Raw genomic sequence first — 16,006 nt, forward strand, 5'->3', positions numbered from 1 at the left:
TGATATTTTGAATAGGTGAGAGGTGAGATCCCATTTGCTTAAATGAGTTTGTTCCTTAATTCCAAGCTCCAATTATTATGTAGACTTAATATTGCCTGGAAATTGTAGTATGTACATATTAAAATAGACATGGACTGCTTTGTTCATATCTTCTGTTCCACTAAGACTTCTTCAGAGCTGTTGCTGTCAACTTTAAAATACTTATTATAGAAGAGTGCTTTGTGGGGAATTTAAAATAACTCTTCTATTGAGCGTTGATCTTTTGTATAATGTATAACTGATTCAGGACTTTGATTATGAATTGTCTTCTGAACTATGAACGATTAAAAATAAACTCTACTGCTGTGTTATGCATATACTTATGTGTAGAAGATGTTTACTGCCTTAGCCTGACTTTGCTGGTTTCTGAAATGTGCTGCTTTGAGAAAAGAAAGGAATTTAACTCTACAAAAGGAAATACTTCATCTGAGTGTAAAACAAGAATTATGGCTAGAAAAGGGACTTGAATTGACAGTAAAATTCAATAAAATTCAATTCAGTAAACTGTTCCTTGTGCCTTCTAATGCTTTCAGTACTTAAAGCTTGCCATTTATGCTGTTTCTTTTTAATTTGTATGGTTATCTAATTACTCATTTAAATACAGAAGATTAGTTGAAAAGTCTGATGTGTAAATAACTGAGTGCAGTTTTGAGCATGAAGTCTTCTGAATGAAACTCTGAAGACCGTTCATCTTTATGGTAGTTATCTATATTTAGTAGGAAAAAGCTGGTCTCTGAGGAGAATGCCTGTAGGATTGCATTCACAGCAAGAGGACGGAAAAACATGTAAAAGAATAAGTGGAAACTGTGTGATGATGTTTGATCAGTATTGCTGTTGCTTGGAGGAGACCTTGAGGTTCCCAGAGTTCAGTAAAAATGACAACTGAATAGTCAATAAATCAATGAAATTATTGTGCTTTCTTAGGGAGCAGAACAAAACCCAGATCCAGTTCTGTGAATTTGTGGCGTACCATGGCTGCATTGCATTGCAACGTGTATTGCTTCTTCTAGTCAGGTGACTGAAAAACAACATAGAAGAGCTGAAGAAGGTTCAGAGAGGGGCAGCAGGGATGACTGAAAGAGTTTATTTTCAAGAACAACCTGCATTTCCTAGCTGCCTCTGTCTTCAGTCTTCACTCATGAGTGTGGTAGCTGCAGCATCTCAGAGACTTCTAAACAGAAATTTTCACTCTCAGAGCTCAGTGCAGACTTGCCTTTTTGTGTAAGCTTACGTCTTTTAAAGCAATACCTGAAAATGTGATTTAGTTATTTGTCAAGCATTTTTCTTGTACACTTGACCATAATGCATTTCCTGATGCCTCTGCTAGTGTGCTTTCCATGACTTTTGAGGGTTTTTTTTTTTTTGGTTTGTTTTGTAAGGGCTTTGAAGTTTTGTTCTTACAATTTCAAATCATTGACATTCCTAAGGCGAATATAAAACATACCATATCCTGACTTCTGTAAATAAATAAAGAAATCTGTTACTAGTTAAAAACACACAGGTATAAGATACTGTTTACAAACAGTGAATGTACTTTATTGGGGTAACCATAGTATTTGTTCTTAAAATTTCTGATTTACAGACCGCAATTCTGAACTCCACAGGAGAATTGGATGAATTGGAGAATGTAGGATGAGAGCCAGTTTGTTGATAAGGAGGAGTGAATATCATTAATGTGTTTATTACTCTAAAGTTCTGAATTAAATTAGTAAAAGCAGAGTGTTTGTTTCAGCTAGTGTTTTTATAATTGGGAAAGATGCCATGCTTTAAAAGTTGAAAAATCTGTTTACATTAGCAGGAGGTATAGTCTGAACATTTGTGATTACATTAACGTTTGTACAGCAAGTGGTTATCAGCCAAAAAAGCAAAAATCATGAGAAACTGCTAGATGTGTTTCAGGTCATGCTGGATAAAAAGAATGACAACTTTTATTCAATATAACAATAAATAAGGTAGAATTGTTCTGAAGTTGAAAGATGTGTTAATTGGGTTAAAGTATTCTTAATATCATCTTTAAGAAAGTTGACACTTCACAACTAGTTCATGCAGGTAGCCAATAATATTGTTTAATTAATTTGTGAAATATTCCTGTAATAGTAAAATATATCTGATTTCTAAAAATTCCTTTCAGTCTGATTGTGATCTTTACATACCAATGAATGTAGATTGAGTGGGTAGCTTATCCAGAAAACAAGCTGGATATTTATACCTTAAGAGGTCTTTTATGTCCAGTACAAAATTCTCTTTTTCCTGCAGTCATGCAGGAAATAAGACCTCTCTGGTGATATAGTTGGGAATTTGCATTAAGTTATATAAATCACCTAATTGTTTTATTGGTATATATTGGATTTGTATTGGAAAAAAGGTTTCTTTACCCAACTGCTTACGAGTGGTGTCTGAACAAAAGGACTGAATTGTTGGAAAAACCTTTCTTTTACATTGAAGATCGGGTTTAGATTTTGATATCAGGACTCTGCTTTGATTAATTTTTAAATGTCTTGTATTAGCAGAGCGTTGCTCATATTTGGCAGCTGCGGGAATGTTTTTCAGTTCTGTATGCTCTACACATGGGGAATAATTGGATTTGCAAATCCAAATTTCACCACCACTTGGTGGCAGTACCTGGCTTCAAAAGGACTTGTCTGAGCAGATACGGTGGCTGATCCTGTAAAACTATAGGTTAAGGAGGAGTAGATTAGTTTTTAAATTTCTGAAAGTTAGTTATGTATTTTAGAAATGAAAATACTTTTTATTTAACCCACTGGAAGGATTTGCATTTGTATGTCTCTATGGAAAATCTAGCTGTCATGTCTAATTCGCAGTTTAAGAGTATTGCTTGGGTTTAATAGTATTCTCAGAAGATGTATTTAATGTTCCCCAGTTGAATTATTTTAGCATTTACTTCTAGCATTTTGCTTCAGTTGAGTAGTTTAGTTCAAGTAATTTTAGAACATAAAATTTGCTTCATGATAGAATTCTTTATAGTGCTGCATTCTGCAGTTTAATAGACGACTGTCAAAGCTTCTTTTTTGCCTTATGAAATGTTCTCTACATTTTTACTTTTTTATTTATTAATGTAGATTTTGAGAAAAGATTCCCCAGTGGATTTTTCTGTCAACAAAGCTAGTAAAAGTTTGTGCCCTTACCCATAGCTGTCACCTCTCGACTGCCAATTCAGCGGTCTTTGGGTCCCTTTAAGGATCCAGCCTTTAAAACTGGATCATGAAATGGTTGATGAAGTGTGAAGGAAGGAACCTGGGAGAGTGGAAGTAGGCAGCAATTATTTAAACTGGCTTTGCTGCATAGAAAAGTGTAATTCCAATGAATAGCACAGTAATTTGACAGTGTATGGTGCCATGTTCAAAATACTTCTCTACTAGCCAGAATCTTCTGCAGTGGTCAGCAGGTTCTTTAATTTTAGGATAATGCCCCATGTAAGGACTGTAGTGGTGATCTTAAAGTCTGGGAGAGTGCAGATACTTTCCTAAACATGGTCTCTCTATTAAATGTCTCAGTGTGACTGGAGAGGAACATTGCTGGTGGCAGTGGGTTCTGTAGGGAGGAAATACTTTTACTGTATTGCCTGAAGAGCTGACACTGAGAAGCCTCTCTTGAGGTGTGGCACATCAGGGAGGTATTTAAGTATATGATAGTGAAGAAGAGGGATTCATCCTGTGTAAAATCTAAAATATTAGAAATACTACTAGAAAATGAGGTGGGACTTGGGAAATGTGTGTTTATAAATTTGAGTGTGATAATAGTACTCAGTGATAATATTATTTGATTTAGTGAGAGAACTCTGGAAAAGAGGATCCCTGGAAGAGAGGTAGAAGGGAGAAGAGCATTAAATTATAGTTATAGACATTAAATTTGTTGTCAATATATTCTACATAACTTGGGATAGAGAGAACATGCTTTTATCGTATCCCTAATAATTTTTGTGTAATTTTCTTCAGCTATCAGAATGATAAATTCAAAGTTGGTAATTGGAAACCATTTTAAAAATACTTTCATAACTATATTGGAGAAGTTTAGAAGAGAAATAGTGCGTGTTTTCAGAGAGCATTAACTCTGTATTTTTAATACTTCTGTGTCTATATTAGAATACTGCTAGTCATTACCATGTGTGTCTACATTTAGGACAATTCAATATTTGATTGTAGTTCTCATCTCTAGTAGAGCTCACGGCAGTACAATTCAAACTACACTGCACTACTAAAAATCCAAACTAGAGAGCTGCAGGAACATGAAGACAAGTACCTGGCTGTCGTCTGTGAACAGGGCTGTGGAATTCTGGGCAGGAGTTACAAAGGCTGTGGAGTTGCCAGACAGTGTGTGACTATTCTTAAGTTACCAGATTCAACATCTTGGTTTTGTGTTCTGGCTAGTCATCTTTTAGAAATACCTAGTTCCTTTTGAAAAGCACCTGCCCATGAAACTGTCTTAAACTGCTGCATGAGCAGTTAAAGCCATAGAAGAATTTTCTATAGTGATACATGTGGTTCTTGTCACACTTAAATTGTACTGTCATTTATTATTATTGATTTCAGTATTGAATTTTAGCATGATGCCCCCCATTGTGACAAACTGGTTATTTCCCCAAGCAAATCAATACTAGAGGAGTAAGATTAAGAGTGGATGGTGGCAATAATGGAATTCTATTTTGTGATTTCTAATTGTATGATGGTTGTTGTTAAGATTTGTTCAGTTTCCTTTCACATGAGATGTTAACATATCATTCTTAGATGTTTTAGACTAGAAATCAAGTTTCTGAAATTTTGATATTTTTGAGGGATTTTTAGTTTACTTACTGTTTCTGACAGAGAGCTTTTGAAGACATTGTTGCATTAGGAACTAAGTTTAGGGAAGATAACTTTCTGAAAAAGTGTGCTTTGAGTTTGATCTTCCCAGTTATAATCTTAATGAGAAGACGAGCTGCTTTTGTCATGTCTGCTCTATAACTGAGAACTTCTCTATGGTCACCTTTTTCCACAGATATTTGACAACTCAGTGAACTTTCTGACAGTATTTTGTCTCTTCACTACAGAAGTTTAAAAAAATGCAGAAGTGTTCATTTGTAGATTTCAAAGCTAAGTAAGGCAGTCTACAAATAGTGTTTCTGCTGTGCAGAAGGAAATGTATTTTCAACAGCTTAATTTGCAAACACAAATAGAAGCTGAGGGAAGGCAAGGTGAGTCACTGACTCACCTCTAGTTATCAGGCTTTGTGGTTTTATTTCCATCTGAAGGGTGGAGTGGGGTAGTTTTGGGTTTTTTTTAAATAAACTGGAAAACAAATAATAGGTATTCTTCTAATGATCAAAGTATCGTGATTTTATTGATTTGGGCCATTAATATTTCTAGATAACGCCCAAAGCTCCAGAGGCATAAACTCTGTGCATTACTGTATGGAGGAGGCAAAAATATTGTGCAGCTGAATTCTAAGGTTGTTCTTTTTTTCTCAAGATGTGTCTGGTTTGTGCTGGTACACTACCAGTTCCTCTATTACTCTGTACAAACCTTTATGTTCCAGAGGTTCTTAAAAATTTCTCTTTTCATGGAAGTTCTGTGCGTGATGTTTGCCATGATTAAGGTTTTAAAGCAAAGACTGATGGGGCAAAATGGAAGGAGATGCCTTTTTAGTCTTGTATCATGATGTACTTAAACTCTCTCTGGTCTTCTGTTTGTTGCCTAAAAATCTGTGATTTTGGTTCCATCACCTTTAATGCAGTGTCACTTGAGAAAGCTTTAGTACAGGAGCGCTTGTGGAAAAATGGAAGGTTTTGTTAGTTTTCTCTATTTACATAATGAAGTCTTAAAGAAATATCTAAATGGGAGCAGTGCAAACCTGAAGCACCTTTCCTATGTCTTGGATATTTGAACAATACCTTGAGTGTCCTGCTTATTCACATATCTGCTTAAAGAGCTTGACTTATGAGGAGTTATTTAGCACAGGACAAGTACGTTTTTGCCTTTGTTACAGCACTGCTGAAATACACTGTATTTCTTCAGTTTCTTTAACTAGGCTGATTAAGTTCAAACCATTTAGGAGATGGCTTCTAAGTTTTTGTGCTGCTTAATAGTTGCTCTGTGATTTTAGCTCATTGGCTCATATTTATGAATTTAGTGAGAAACTTGATACCAGAATGCATAAAGGCACTTCATGCTTTTTACAAACTCAGCCAAATTCTTCTGTCTTAATTTTTCAGCTCCAGTGTGCTTTCAAATTTATTGTGAATCCCTATGAAATGACACTGAGCTTGCACTGAGGTGTAAGCTTTACTGAACTAGCATTGCATGAAGGCAGTGCTCCTCATTTGGTGAGACCCCACTGCGTACTAAAGGTTGTAGTTATGAAGTACAGACTTGGAAAGGTCATAAAGCTACGGGTAATAAATACAATTAAAAATGTACATAGAACAATGGATTTAAGTACATTCTTATCAAAAAGAATTATTAATGAACAGAAAGTGGACAGCATAGATCTGATGGCAGGAAGGTTGCATCTAATCTGAATTACTGAGTGACCTAGGAAGCCTGCTTGGAGGGATTACCAAATAATTATGTTAATATGCAATTATCACCTCATTTCTTCTGTAGTAACCTCAAGATGTAGTGTAGTAAGGGTGTTATAGCAAGTGCTGATAGTTTGCAAAAATACTGATGTTCAAGATTTTTTAAGACAATAAGATTAGCTTAAGGCATTTAAATTATGATCTGTCAGCTTGAAGATAGATCTGACCTTACACTTTTAATGCTTAGGCTGTCTGGCCACAGGCAGTCATATCTGCAGAACACATTATGATTTTTAAAACTGATACTTTATAAATAAAAACAGTATTTAAAATTAGGTGGATTTTAAATCAGTTAATAGAGAGTGGAGTGTGGCTTAGCTGAATAAATAATTGGTTTCTTTCTACTTTTGAATATGAAATAATTTCTGCATAGTAAATAGCATAGCATGTAAACCAAGAATAACACTGTTAAGTGCATTGCAGTTATTCTAGGCTTAACTGAAATAGTTGAATTGAACTGAATAATTGAATTTAAATAATTGAATTCGACCTAGTCTTTAGATGAAGTGTGTTTCAAAGGTAGGAGCTGGAATTGTGTACACTTGTGTAGGCTTTTCCAGACATTTTCCATCACCATTTTTACATGTATATATCTCCTAGGTATATTGCACTAGATGCTTAAATAAAAATTACCTCAACCATCTGGTTGAGATACTATAGTCCTGGTGGTGGATATGATAAACAGTACTTTCAACAAATTGAAAGTTTGATCTCAGTTTTTAATTTGAAAAATTAAAAATTGAAATATTTTTATATATTTTGAAAGAATTAATAGTTTTGTATTCCTGATATGGTATAGAGAAGATAATTTTAAAACTGATGGAAGCATGCCAAGTGTATTGCATAGCCTTGGTTACATCTTAGTTATAATGATTGATTTTTCTTTTTTTCCCAAGAGACAAGTTAGATGATAACATTTCCAAAAAAAACATGGCATTGTGTCTTTAGTTATACCTGTCATTGTTACTGCATAAATTCTGACATGTGGAGTAGATAATGTAACTGAATTAATTATTACATCTTGGTTCAATGTTATCACAAGACTAAATTATTGCAATTTAAAAATAAATTTTCTGTTTTCTGTAATGCCACGCTTTAAAACTGTTAACTTTATTGTTGTTGTCCTGCACAAAAAATAGTGAAGTGTACCAACTTGATAGCTGGAAAAATAATGGCACATGATGATAAGAATAAAAGTGATAATTAGCTGAAAAATACTAAAATGTAGCAGTGATATTAGTGATACAGTAAGCATTTCAGGCTTGATTCAAAGCCTGAAATCTGTGGGGATACCTGTTTTACCACAGAAGACTTGTAATCATACCCGTATGGAGTGGTTGCCAGTCTCCATAATGCACAGTATGGAGAGGAGTCTCTTACGAGATTGCGTCAGGTAATGCCTCAGGTACCTGGTAACTCTGAAGAGAATTTCAGTTTCATGGTGACCACAGGGTGTCTTAGCCACTTTCTTAACTTCAGCTTTAATACTAATACTCATTGGCAGTATGATTTTGTACGTAGAGCAGCATCATTTTGTCTTCACGTTGTAAACCTGTGGGAAGCGTTGAGGAGCCATTCGGATAATGAGGATCGCAGTCTCCGGGCAGCGCGGTGTTCTCCCTCTGCCCCCCGCTGCTCGGGGGTACCAGTGAAGCTGCTTTAAATGGGAGGCGTCTGTTCTTCCCCTGAACCCCTCACACCAGAACAGATGGGTGGAACTTGGAGCATGGAAGGTTTTACCTCAGAGGTGGTAACAGTGAAGCCACTCATTAACACTGAATTTACCACTTCGTTAGCAACGTTGCTTCCTGTTGAGAAAAGCTAATACAGGCTCTCAGATTGACTGAGCACGCTTTTGTCTGCTTCTGCAGCAGTAAACCAAGGAAAATGCACTTCTTCCAGGCAAAATTGTCTTACTCAATTTCTTACCAAGGTTTTTTGACCAGTTTTATACTTTGCTGCCTGATACTATATGAAGCCTACATTTTTGAGTTGTAAAACTGCTGGAGCTGTTGTGCATCATTGCAGGCTTCACTTCTTTTAATGGACTTCTGCATTACTGATTCTTAGCGCATGTTTGCACTGCCCATTTCTAACGTCTGTAGGTGATGTAAAGACTCCTGCTGGGTGGTGCATTATCACCATTTTAGGGTGATAGCTTTGGATGTGATCTTATTGGAAGTCGTTATTACAGTGAAAAATGACCCATCTCAAAACAGCAAAGAAAAGCAAAAATCTAAGAAATGGCAAGGTGAGGAACTGGGTGTCTAGTAGAACATTTACGTAAAGGTATGTTATAGATAATACAATAAAATATTTCACACACTTTAAACATTTATTATGGCTCTGATGTGAGCATTTCTAAATTGACTGGTTCAGTGATGGAGTAACAAAGGAAATATTTTTTCATTACTTAATTTTTCATTGTATTTGTACTCCAAATAGAATTACTTCATCTGCAAAAGTAAGTTACCTTACATTAGGGTTTGTTTTTTACAAACTCAGAAGAGGTTAAATAATTGTTTTGTCCTTTTGCTGATTTGAAACAAAACAAATGTAATAAAAGAGAATTTCTGTGAAGCTGTAGTTAGGTTTGAATTGTGTGGATAACTGTCATTCTGCTGAGTTTAAAATACTGGACATATTTTAAAACATTATGTATGAAGATGAAACTGGTGTTGTTTAACTAGGTTGTTTTCTCTCCGTAGGAAAAAAGGATGTCCAAAGTGGTCTTCCTGGATTTCGATAAAGGACCATTGCAGGAAGACATGGATATTAGTTGTGAGTTATAACAACTTAATTCAAAGAATCTAGGTAATAACTCCTTTTAACTGAGTTCCATTCAAAATGCAAATTAGTAACTGAAACTATGTGATTGCTGGAATCAAATCCCACAAAAAATCAAAGTGAGTAGTATTCTTTAAGGGTAAAATATGTGATTTCTGTAAAATATAGATGTCCTGACTCCTAGATGAATGTTTTAATGCCTTATGCTCACTCTGTTCTGAGGACCTGTATAAAAACTGAATGCCAGGGTAGACTGAAGTTTACATTTCTCTTGGTCACACGTTGATTTTCATGTGTAGGCAGCTCCTTTGTGCTCACTAAGTATTGAATAGATGATTTGATGTATGAGTAAGAGCCACTTGTAGAAAGGCCACCCACGGGGAATTAACATGCAGTAGTTCTCTCTACTGGAAGATATTGTTAGTGTCATGCTCTGGATTCAACACGGTGACTTCATCTGGTAGGTAGATCCTAATGAAATGTTTTGTTCTTACAGTATTTTTCCCCCACTTTTGATAAGATGTTGATTAATTTGCCTATTATTTAAAATAGCCTTATAAGCAGATGGGATTTATTTGTTTTAAAGCGAGGAGAGTCCTTTTTTAAGAAGGGAATAGGAAGACATCTATTTTCCTCACTGAGTTTGATCCTTTGCTGTGTCTCTGTCACTAATCAGATGCTCAAAATCAGCTTCATTGTGTTTTTCCCTTCTACAGGCTTCCATGTAGAATCAGGTCAGTTGTATGGAAGTACTTCAAAAAAAGTGCTGCCTTGAGAAACATAAAGACTGTTTTAGTTTCCTAAAATATGTTTAAAAAAAAAAAAAACAGAATTGCTAACAGATATCTAGGTAGCCTTCTTACTTTTACTTCTGGAGAACAACTGAAGATAATTTGTATTTATGTACATATAGAATGTATTCGCTTTTGTTTTGACAGTTAATTTTCCTCATCTTGCTTGTGTGTATATGTCAGGCTTCTTTGAATGGGATATTTGGCAGTGACTAGTTTGCTGTATGGTTATTAATAGTGCAGCAAAAAAAAAAATTGTAATATTTTTATTGCTTCATTGATTCACTATAAATGTTCTGGATATCCTAAATGAAAAGTAGATTTTTGACAAGTTCAAAATATCTTTTTAGATTACAGTGTGAAGAGTGATCCTGAAGAAAAGCTGTAAATTAAAGTTGTCATTATTTATTTCTGCAATTGCCTGATTTTTTCTTGTTTGTTTTTTAGTATAAATATACTTAATGGACAGACCAGCAATATGGGTGATTTAGAGACAAATACTGAAGTCACTGGTGCTAAAGAAGAAGAAATCCTGTGTGATGATAATTTTGTATCTGAGGAAGAAGGTGGCATTCCCAAACCAGAAGAGAGTGACACGTCATTTCAGAACAACACATTGACTCTGACTGAGGAGCTATCAAGGGACAGATCTGAAAAAGCCTTAAGTGGAGGCCAGGCTTCTCTATTTATACACACTGGTGCTCCTACTGTTTCTAGTGAAGACTTTATGTTGTCTAGAGGAACTGCTGTTAATGGACCAGTTTCACACTCCACCTCAACAAAGACTTCCATTATGAATAAAGGCAGCGTTTCATTAACCACTGGACAGCCTGGAGGTCATCTTGCAGATTCCTGCTCAACTTTGACAGTGGTTCATGATCTTCAGCCCGCCAAGAGTACAACACAGAAATCCAATCAGCACCAAGTTTTATTTTTGTTACCTGATGTAGCACATGCTAAGAACCTGACTCATTCCATTAAAAATCTACCTACCTCTGCTTCAATTGGTTGTGATTCACAGCAAACAGTAGGAAATAGTGTAGATAGCACTTTAGTAGACCAAGTAGAAGTTTGTGAGGATGATAAAAATTTACTAGTAAAAGATGATTGTGTCGATACATTAACAAGCATTTCCTCAGGTACAGGTGGCTTCAGATCGGGATGTGATCCCAGCTGGGATCCACAGAAAGAGTTTATACAGTTTCTTATGACTAATGAAGAAACAGTAGAGAAGTCTCCCATTCACTGTAAGGTAGGGCTAGAAAAGAAGCGAAAAAGGAAAATGGACGTTAGTAAAATAACACGCTATACCGAAGACTGTTTTGATGATACCAGTTGTATTCCTAGTAAATCAAAACTATTAAATGTTGAATTCTTAGAGCAGAATGAGGAGCTACAAATAGTAGAGCCACAGAAATATTCTTTGAGTAAAGTAAAGCCTGAATCTACAGATGAAGAGCTGGAAACTGTTGATGGTATCCAGCAGCTCATTTATAGTCCCACTAGTAACTGTGCAGAAGATACTTCTCCTGTTCACACTAGCACTTTTCTATCCAATACTTTGAAAAACAAATGTGAAGAGAATGATTCTGAACCGCCATCTACTTTCAGTACTGATGAACCATCATTTTATCCCTGTACAAAGTGCAATGTGAATTTTAGAGAGAAGAAACATCTGCATAGGCATATGATGTACCATTTAGATGGGAACAGTCATTTCCGGCATCTCAATGTCCCCAGGCCCTATGCATGTAGGGAATGTGGAAGGACATTTCGAGATCGTAATTCACTTCTTAAACATATGATAATCCACCAGGAAAGAAGGCAGAAACTGATGGAAGAAATCCGTGAGCTGAAAGAGCTTCAGGATGAGGGTAGGAGTGCACGGTTACAATGCCCACAGTGTGTATTTGGTACCAATTGTCCCAAAACGTTTGTGCAGCATGCAAAGACCCATGAAAAAGATAAAAGATATTACTGTTGTGAGGAATGCAATTTCATGGCTGTGACAGAAAATGAACTGGAGTGCCATCGAGGGATCGCTCATGGAGCAGTAGTCAAATGTTCCATTATTGGTAGCGACTTGTCCCAGAGAAAAAGTCAGAAAAAGGCATCCTTGAAAGATCCTTATTTAGGATCCTCAAGAAAGTCATCTACGTATATGTGTAAGCTGTGTCCATTTGCTACTTCAGCTAGAAGCATTTTAAAAAAACACATGGCATATTTGCATTCAGCATCATGCCTTGATCCCTTTGGTAGCCATCTTAGACTAGAGAAAAGAAAAGGCAGTTTAATAGAAGAATCTTTAGATTTTCGTAGCAGGACAAAACAGTTGATCAAACATTCTTCTACTTTTCCAAAGAACTCTGCTTTAAAACAGGATGTAAAAAGATCATTTGGCTCTACTTCACAATCCAGTAACTTCGCAAAACTTCACAAGAGACCCTACAGGATACAGAAGGCTCGGAAAAGCGTTTCACAGTCATCTGTAAGTGTGTGCAATCTAAATTCTACAAACAAGAACTTTTTTATTAGAAATAGCATTGACCAAAAACGTAAATGTTTTCGTCAAGCAGCAAAGCAGAAAGCTAGTGCCAAAAAAAGTAATTATTTGTATAGACACAAATATGAAAACTACAGGATTATTAAAAAATCTAGTGACTCTTACCCTTTGCATTTAAAAAAGGAAGAGTCCAAATCTGTCAATGCTTTACATTTATTTTCTTCATCAAGTAATAATTGTTTTGTCATGGATTCAAATAGCCTTGATTGCAAAAGGGCAGAAGGCTGTAAAGATCATAGGCATGTAGCTGTAAAGAGAGTGGTTAAAGAATCCAAGAGGGAAGGCTCTGTTACAGGAGATGATTTGGATTGCTATCCAGATTTTCTGCATAAAATGACTGTTGTTGTTTTACAGAAACTAAACTCTGCTGAAAAAAAAGACAGCTATGAAACGGAGGATGAAAGTTCATGGGATAATGTTGAACTATGTGATTACACTACACAGTCTGTGGAGGATGAATCTTACAGTGATATTAATCAGGAGCATGTAAACCTATTCCCCATATTCAAAGGTAAAATGGAAGATAATGAAGCTGGTGATAAATCTTCACTTGGTTATGAGCAGAATGATGGCTTTTATTTTGAGTATTATGAAGATGCTGAGGGTAGTAACTTCTTGCATGACTTGCATGATCCTCAGAATTTAGAAAATGTAGGATCAGCATTGCCAAAGCATAATTCAGTTTTCCACTGGACTGATTTGTCGCTTGAAAAGAAATCGTGCCCATACTGTCCAGCAACCTTTGAAACAGGTGTTGGCTTGTCCAATCATGTCAGAGGACATCTTCACAGAGCTGGACTAAGCTATGAAGCCCGTCACGTTGTTTCACCAGAACAGATAGCAACAAGTGACAAAATGCAGCATTTTAAAAGAGCTGGAACAGGGACTCCAGTTAAACGTGTTAGAAAAGGTAAGATTTGGTTTTTTATTTGGGTACAAAGTTGGGTGGACAAAGGAACTTAACTGAGCACTGAACAAGGCTTGCTTTAGCTTCTTGTGAAGCCTCTCTTCTTGTGATTTGCAGTTGTCATGTTTAACTGTATATAATTGTCAAAAAACATTATAATTATTTTCTTTGTAGCGATTGAGAAATCTGAAACTTCCTCTGAGCATACATGTCAGCTCTGTGGTGGCTGGTTCGATACTAAAATTGGATTGTCTAATCATGTGCGAGGACACCTGAAGAGGCTTGGCAAAACCAAGTGGGACGCACACAAGTCTCCCATCTGTGTTCTGAATGAGATGATGCAAAATGAAGAGAAGTATGAAAAAATTCTAAAGGCTTTGAACAGTCGCCGTATTATTCCCAGACCATTTGTTGCTCAGAAATTTGCAGCAAATGATGACTTTTTATCTCAGAATGTTATACCTCTTGAAGCATACCATAACGGCTTAAAGACTGAAGATATATCTGTGTCTGCATCGGAGGAAGAAGGGCTGAGTTTCCTAAATGAATGTGATGAAACAAAAGCAGTGCTACATGATGAAAAAAGAAATCAGTCACTTACACTGATAGAACTCCTGAAAAACAAGAGGTTAGGAGAAGAAAGGAATCCTGATATTTCCCCTCAAAAGATTCATAATCAAACTGCAAGAAAGAGGTTTGTTCAGAAATGTGTTCTTCCATTAAATGAAGACAGTCCATTGATGTATCAGCCACAAAAAATGGACTTGACTATGCAGTCAGGTAAGAAGGTGTTTCTTGACATCATTTCCAAAGAATCATATCATTCATAGAAAATGTACAAGTGCAGAGTATTTTATTTGGGATTCTGTTCATTTAATTCTTGTTTCATTTCCAGAGGACACTTGACTGCGAGAGGTAGCACAGCAAATTTTTTCTGACATGTTTTTCCTAAAGTGAAAACCCCTCAGCAGCACTGAAGGGTTTTTCCATTGAGTATAGTTCCTGTTCTGCTTATGACTGGGCTTGCACATTGAAAGTGGACACAAAGTGAGCCTCAGTAAGGAAGAAGACACATCCTGCAGTAAAAAAGTTGAAGTGTCCATGCATATTTGGTAGACTAACAGTTCTGAAATGTTTGAGCTTGCCAACCCTGTTTTTGGGCATTGAAACAGCTGGTTTAGGAATACTGCTTTTAAGTCTTCAAAGTTTGTGCAAGGCAGCATTTGCTCAAACTAACAGAACTGTTGATACCATTATAAATGCATAATACTTCAGATTGGTGAATCACTGTCAACTAATTTTGATGGTTTTAGGCAAACATACTCTTACAACATAGATTAATTCTTGTTTGTTGCAAATTGTGTCTGCTGTGAGAAACTCATGCTTGCTTAGGGTCTGACTATCCTGAGTGACAACCTGTGCTGGTTCAAGCTTTGTTGGCATACAGTTGTAGCCAGCAGGTTTCCAATGCACGGCCTCTAACCAATGAGGACCTAGATTGTCCCTCCACTGAGAATTGTGCTAATGAAACAATTCTGCAATCAACTTCCTAGCTACTCTGTATACTAATAGAGCAGGCTTTTAGGGTGATGTTTTTAACTTACTTGTCACATGAGAATTATTTCTAGTCTTGGGGAACTCTTACAACATCCTTTTTAATGTGTATGTAGAGCTTGCATTTACTGGTTTCTTGGTTGGACACCACCAGTGCTACAGGATTCTCAAGACTGGAGAGCAGGATCTTATTTTTATACCCCTGACTTTTTTTGTGCTGTTTCTTTTCTTGTTATGGAGCAGGCTAGTAAAACTGGCAGTGCCTAGTACTTTTTCACCTGTATTCTTTTCTTTCTTTAAACAAAAAATCCCAACAATCTGATGTGCTCAGAAGTTCTTTTAGGGGCTATAAAAGTGTGGCAATAAATCTCTTAAGAAGGGTGGCTTTCTAAAATGACATAGTAGAAGTGGAAAAGAATTACATTTTATGTCTTCTGTACATCTGTGGTTGTCCCTTAAGACAGGAGATTGCTTAATAAAGGAAGTGTATCTTTGACAGGTTTAATGATTTGAAAAATAATGCTCAGAGGAATAGCTTGCCAAACCTGACACTGTGTTTTGCTTTCTGTGTAATATTTACTGCTCAATACTAGGTAGAACCTGTTTGGTTATAATGAACAACAAGTAAAAATAAAAATACGCTCGCATAGTACTAACAGTTCTGAATGGGGCCCGATAGTTTTCTGTGGCTGAGGTAACAGAATTTGATAACTAACGCACTGTGCCAGTTGAGTTAATAAGAAAATATTTAACATCAAGTTGAAAATCTTCTTTTTTTCCTAAAAAAGGCA

The 16,006-nt window shown here is 36.1% G+C and overlaps 1 protein-coding gene across 11 annotated transcripts in view; it reads left to right on the top strand.

The window, feature by feature from the left end:
* Positions 1-16,006, top strand: part of ZNF644 (zinc finger protein 644) — a 74,705-nt gene that overhangs the window by 45,359 nt on the left and 13,340 nt on the right. For 4 of the 11 annotated variants that reach the window (XM_064428320.1, XM_064428318.1, XM_064428319.1 and 1 more), the window contains 4 exons: positions 9,322-9,394; positions 9,700-9,860; positions 10,639-13,664; positions 13,836-14,441. In XM_064428320.1, coding sequence (XP_064284390.1) covers positions 9,829-9,860; positions 10,639-13,664; positions 13,836-14,441 — 3,664 coding nt within the window. In that variant the 5' untranslated portion in view covers positions 9,322-9,394; positions 9,700-9,828. Of the gene's footprint in view, positions 1-9,321; positions 9,520-9,699; positions 9,861-10,638; positions 13,665-13,835; positions 14,442-16,006 lie in introns of all 11 variants that reach the window. The other 7 variants (XM_064428323.1, XM_064428325.1, XM_064428326.1 and 4 more) reach the window with 4 other exon arrangements.

This window comes from Passer domesticus, chromosome 7 (assembly GCF_036417665.1).
Source record: "Passer domesticus isolate bPasDom1 chromosome 7, bPasDom1.hap1, whole genome shotgun sequence".
NCBI classification, from domain to species: Eukaryota; Metazoa; Chordata; class Aves; order Passeriformes; family Passeridae; genus Passer; species Passer domesticus.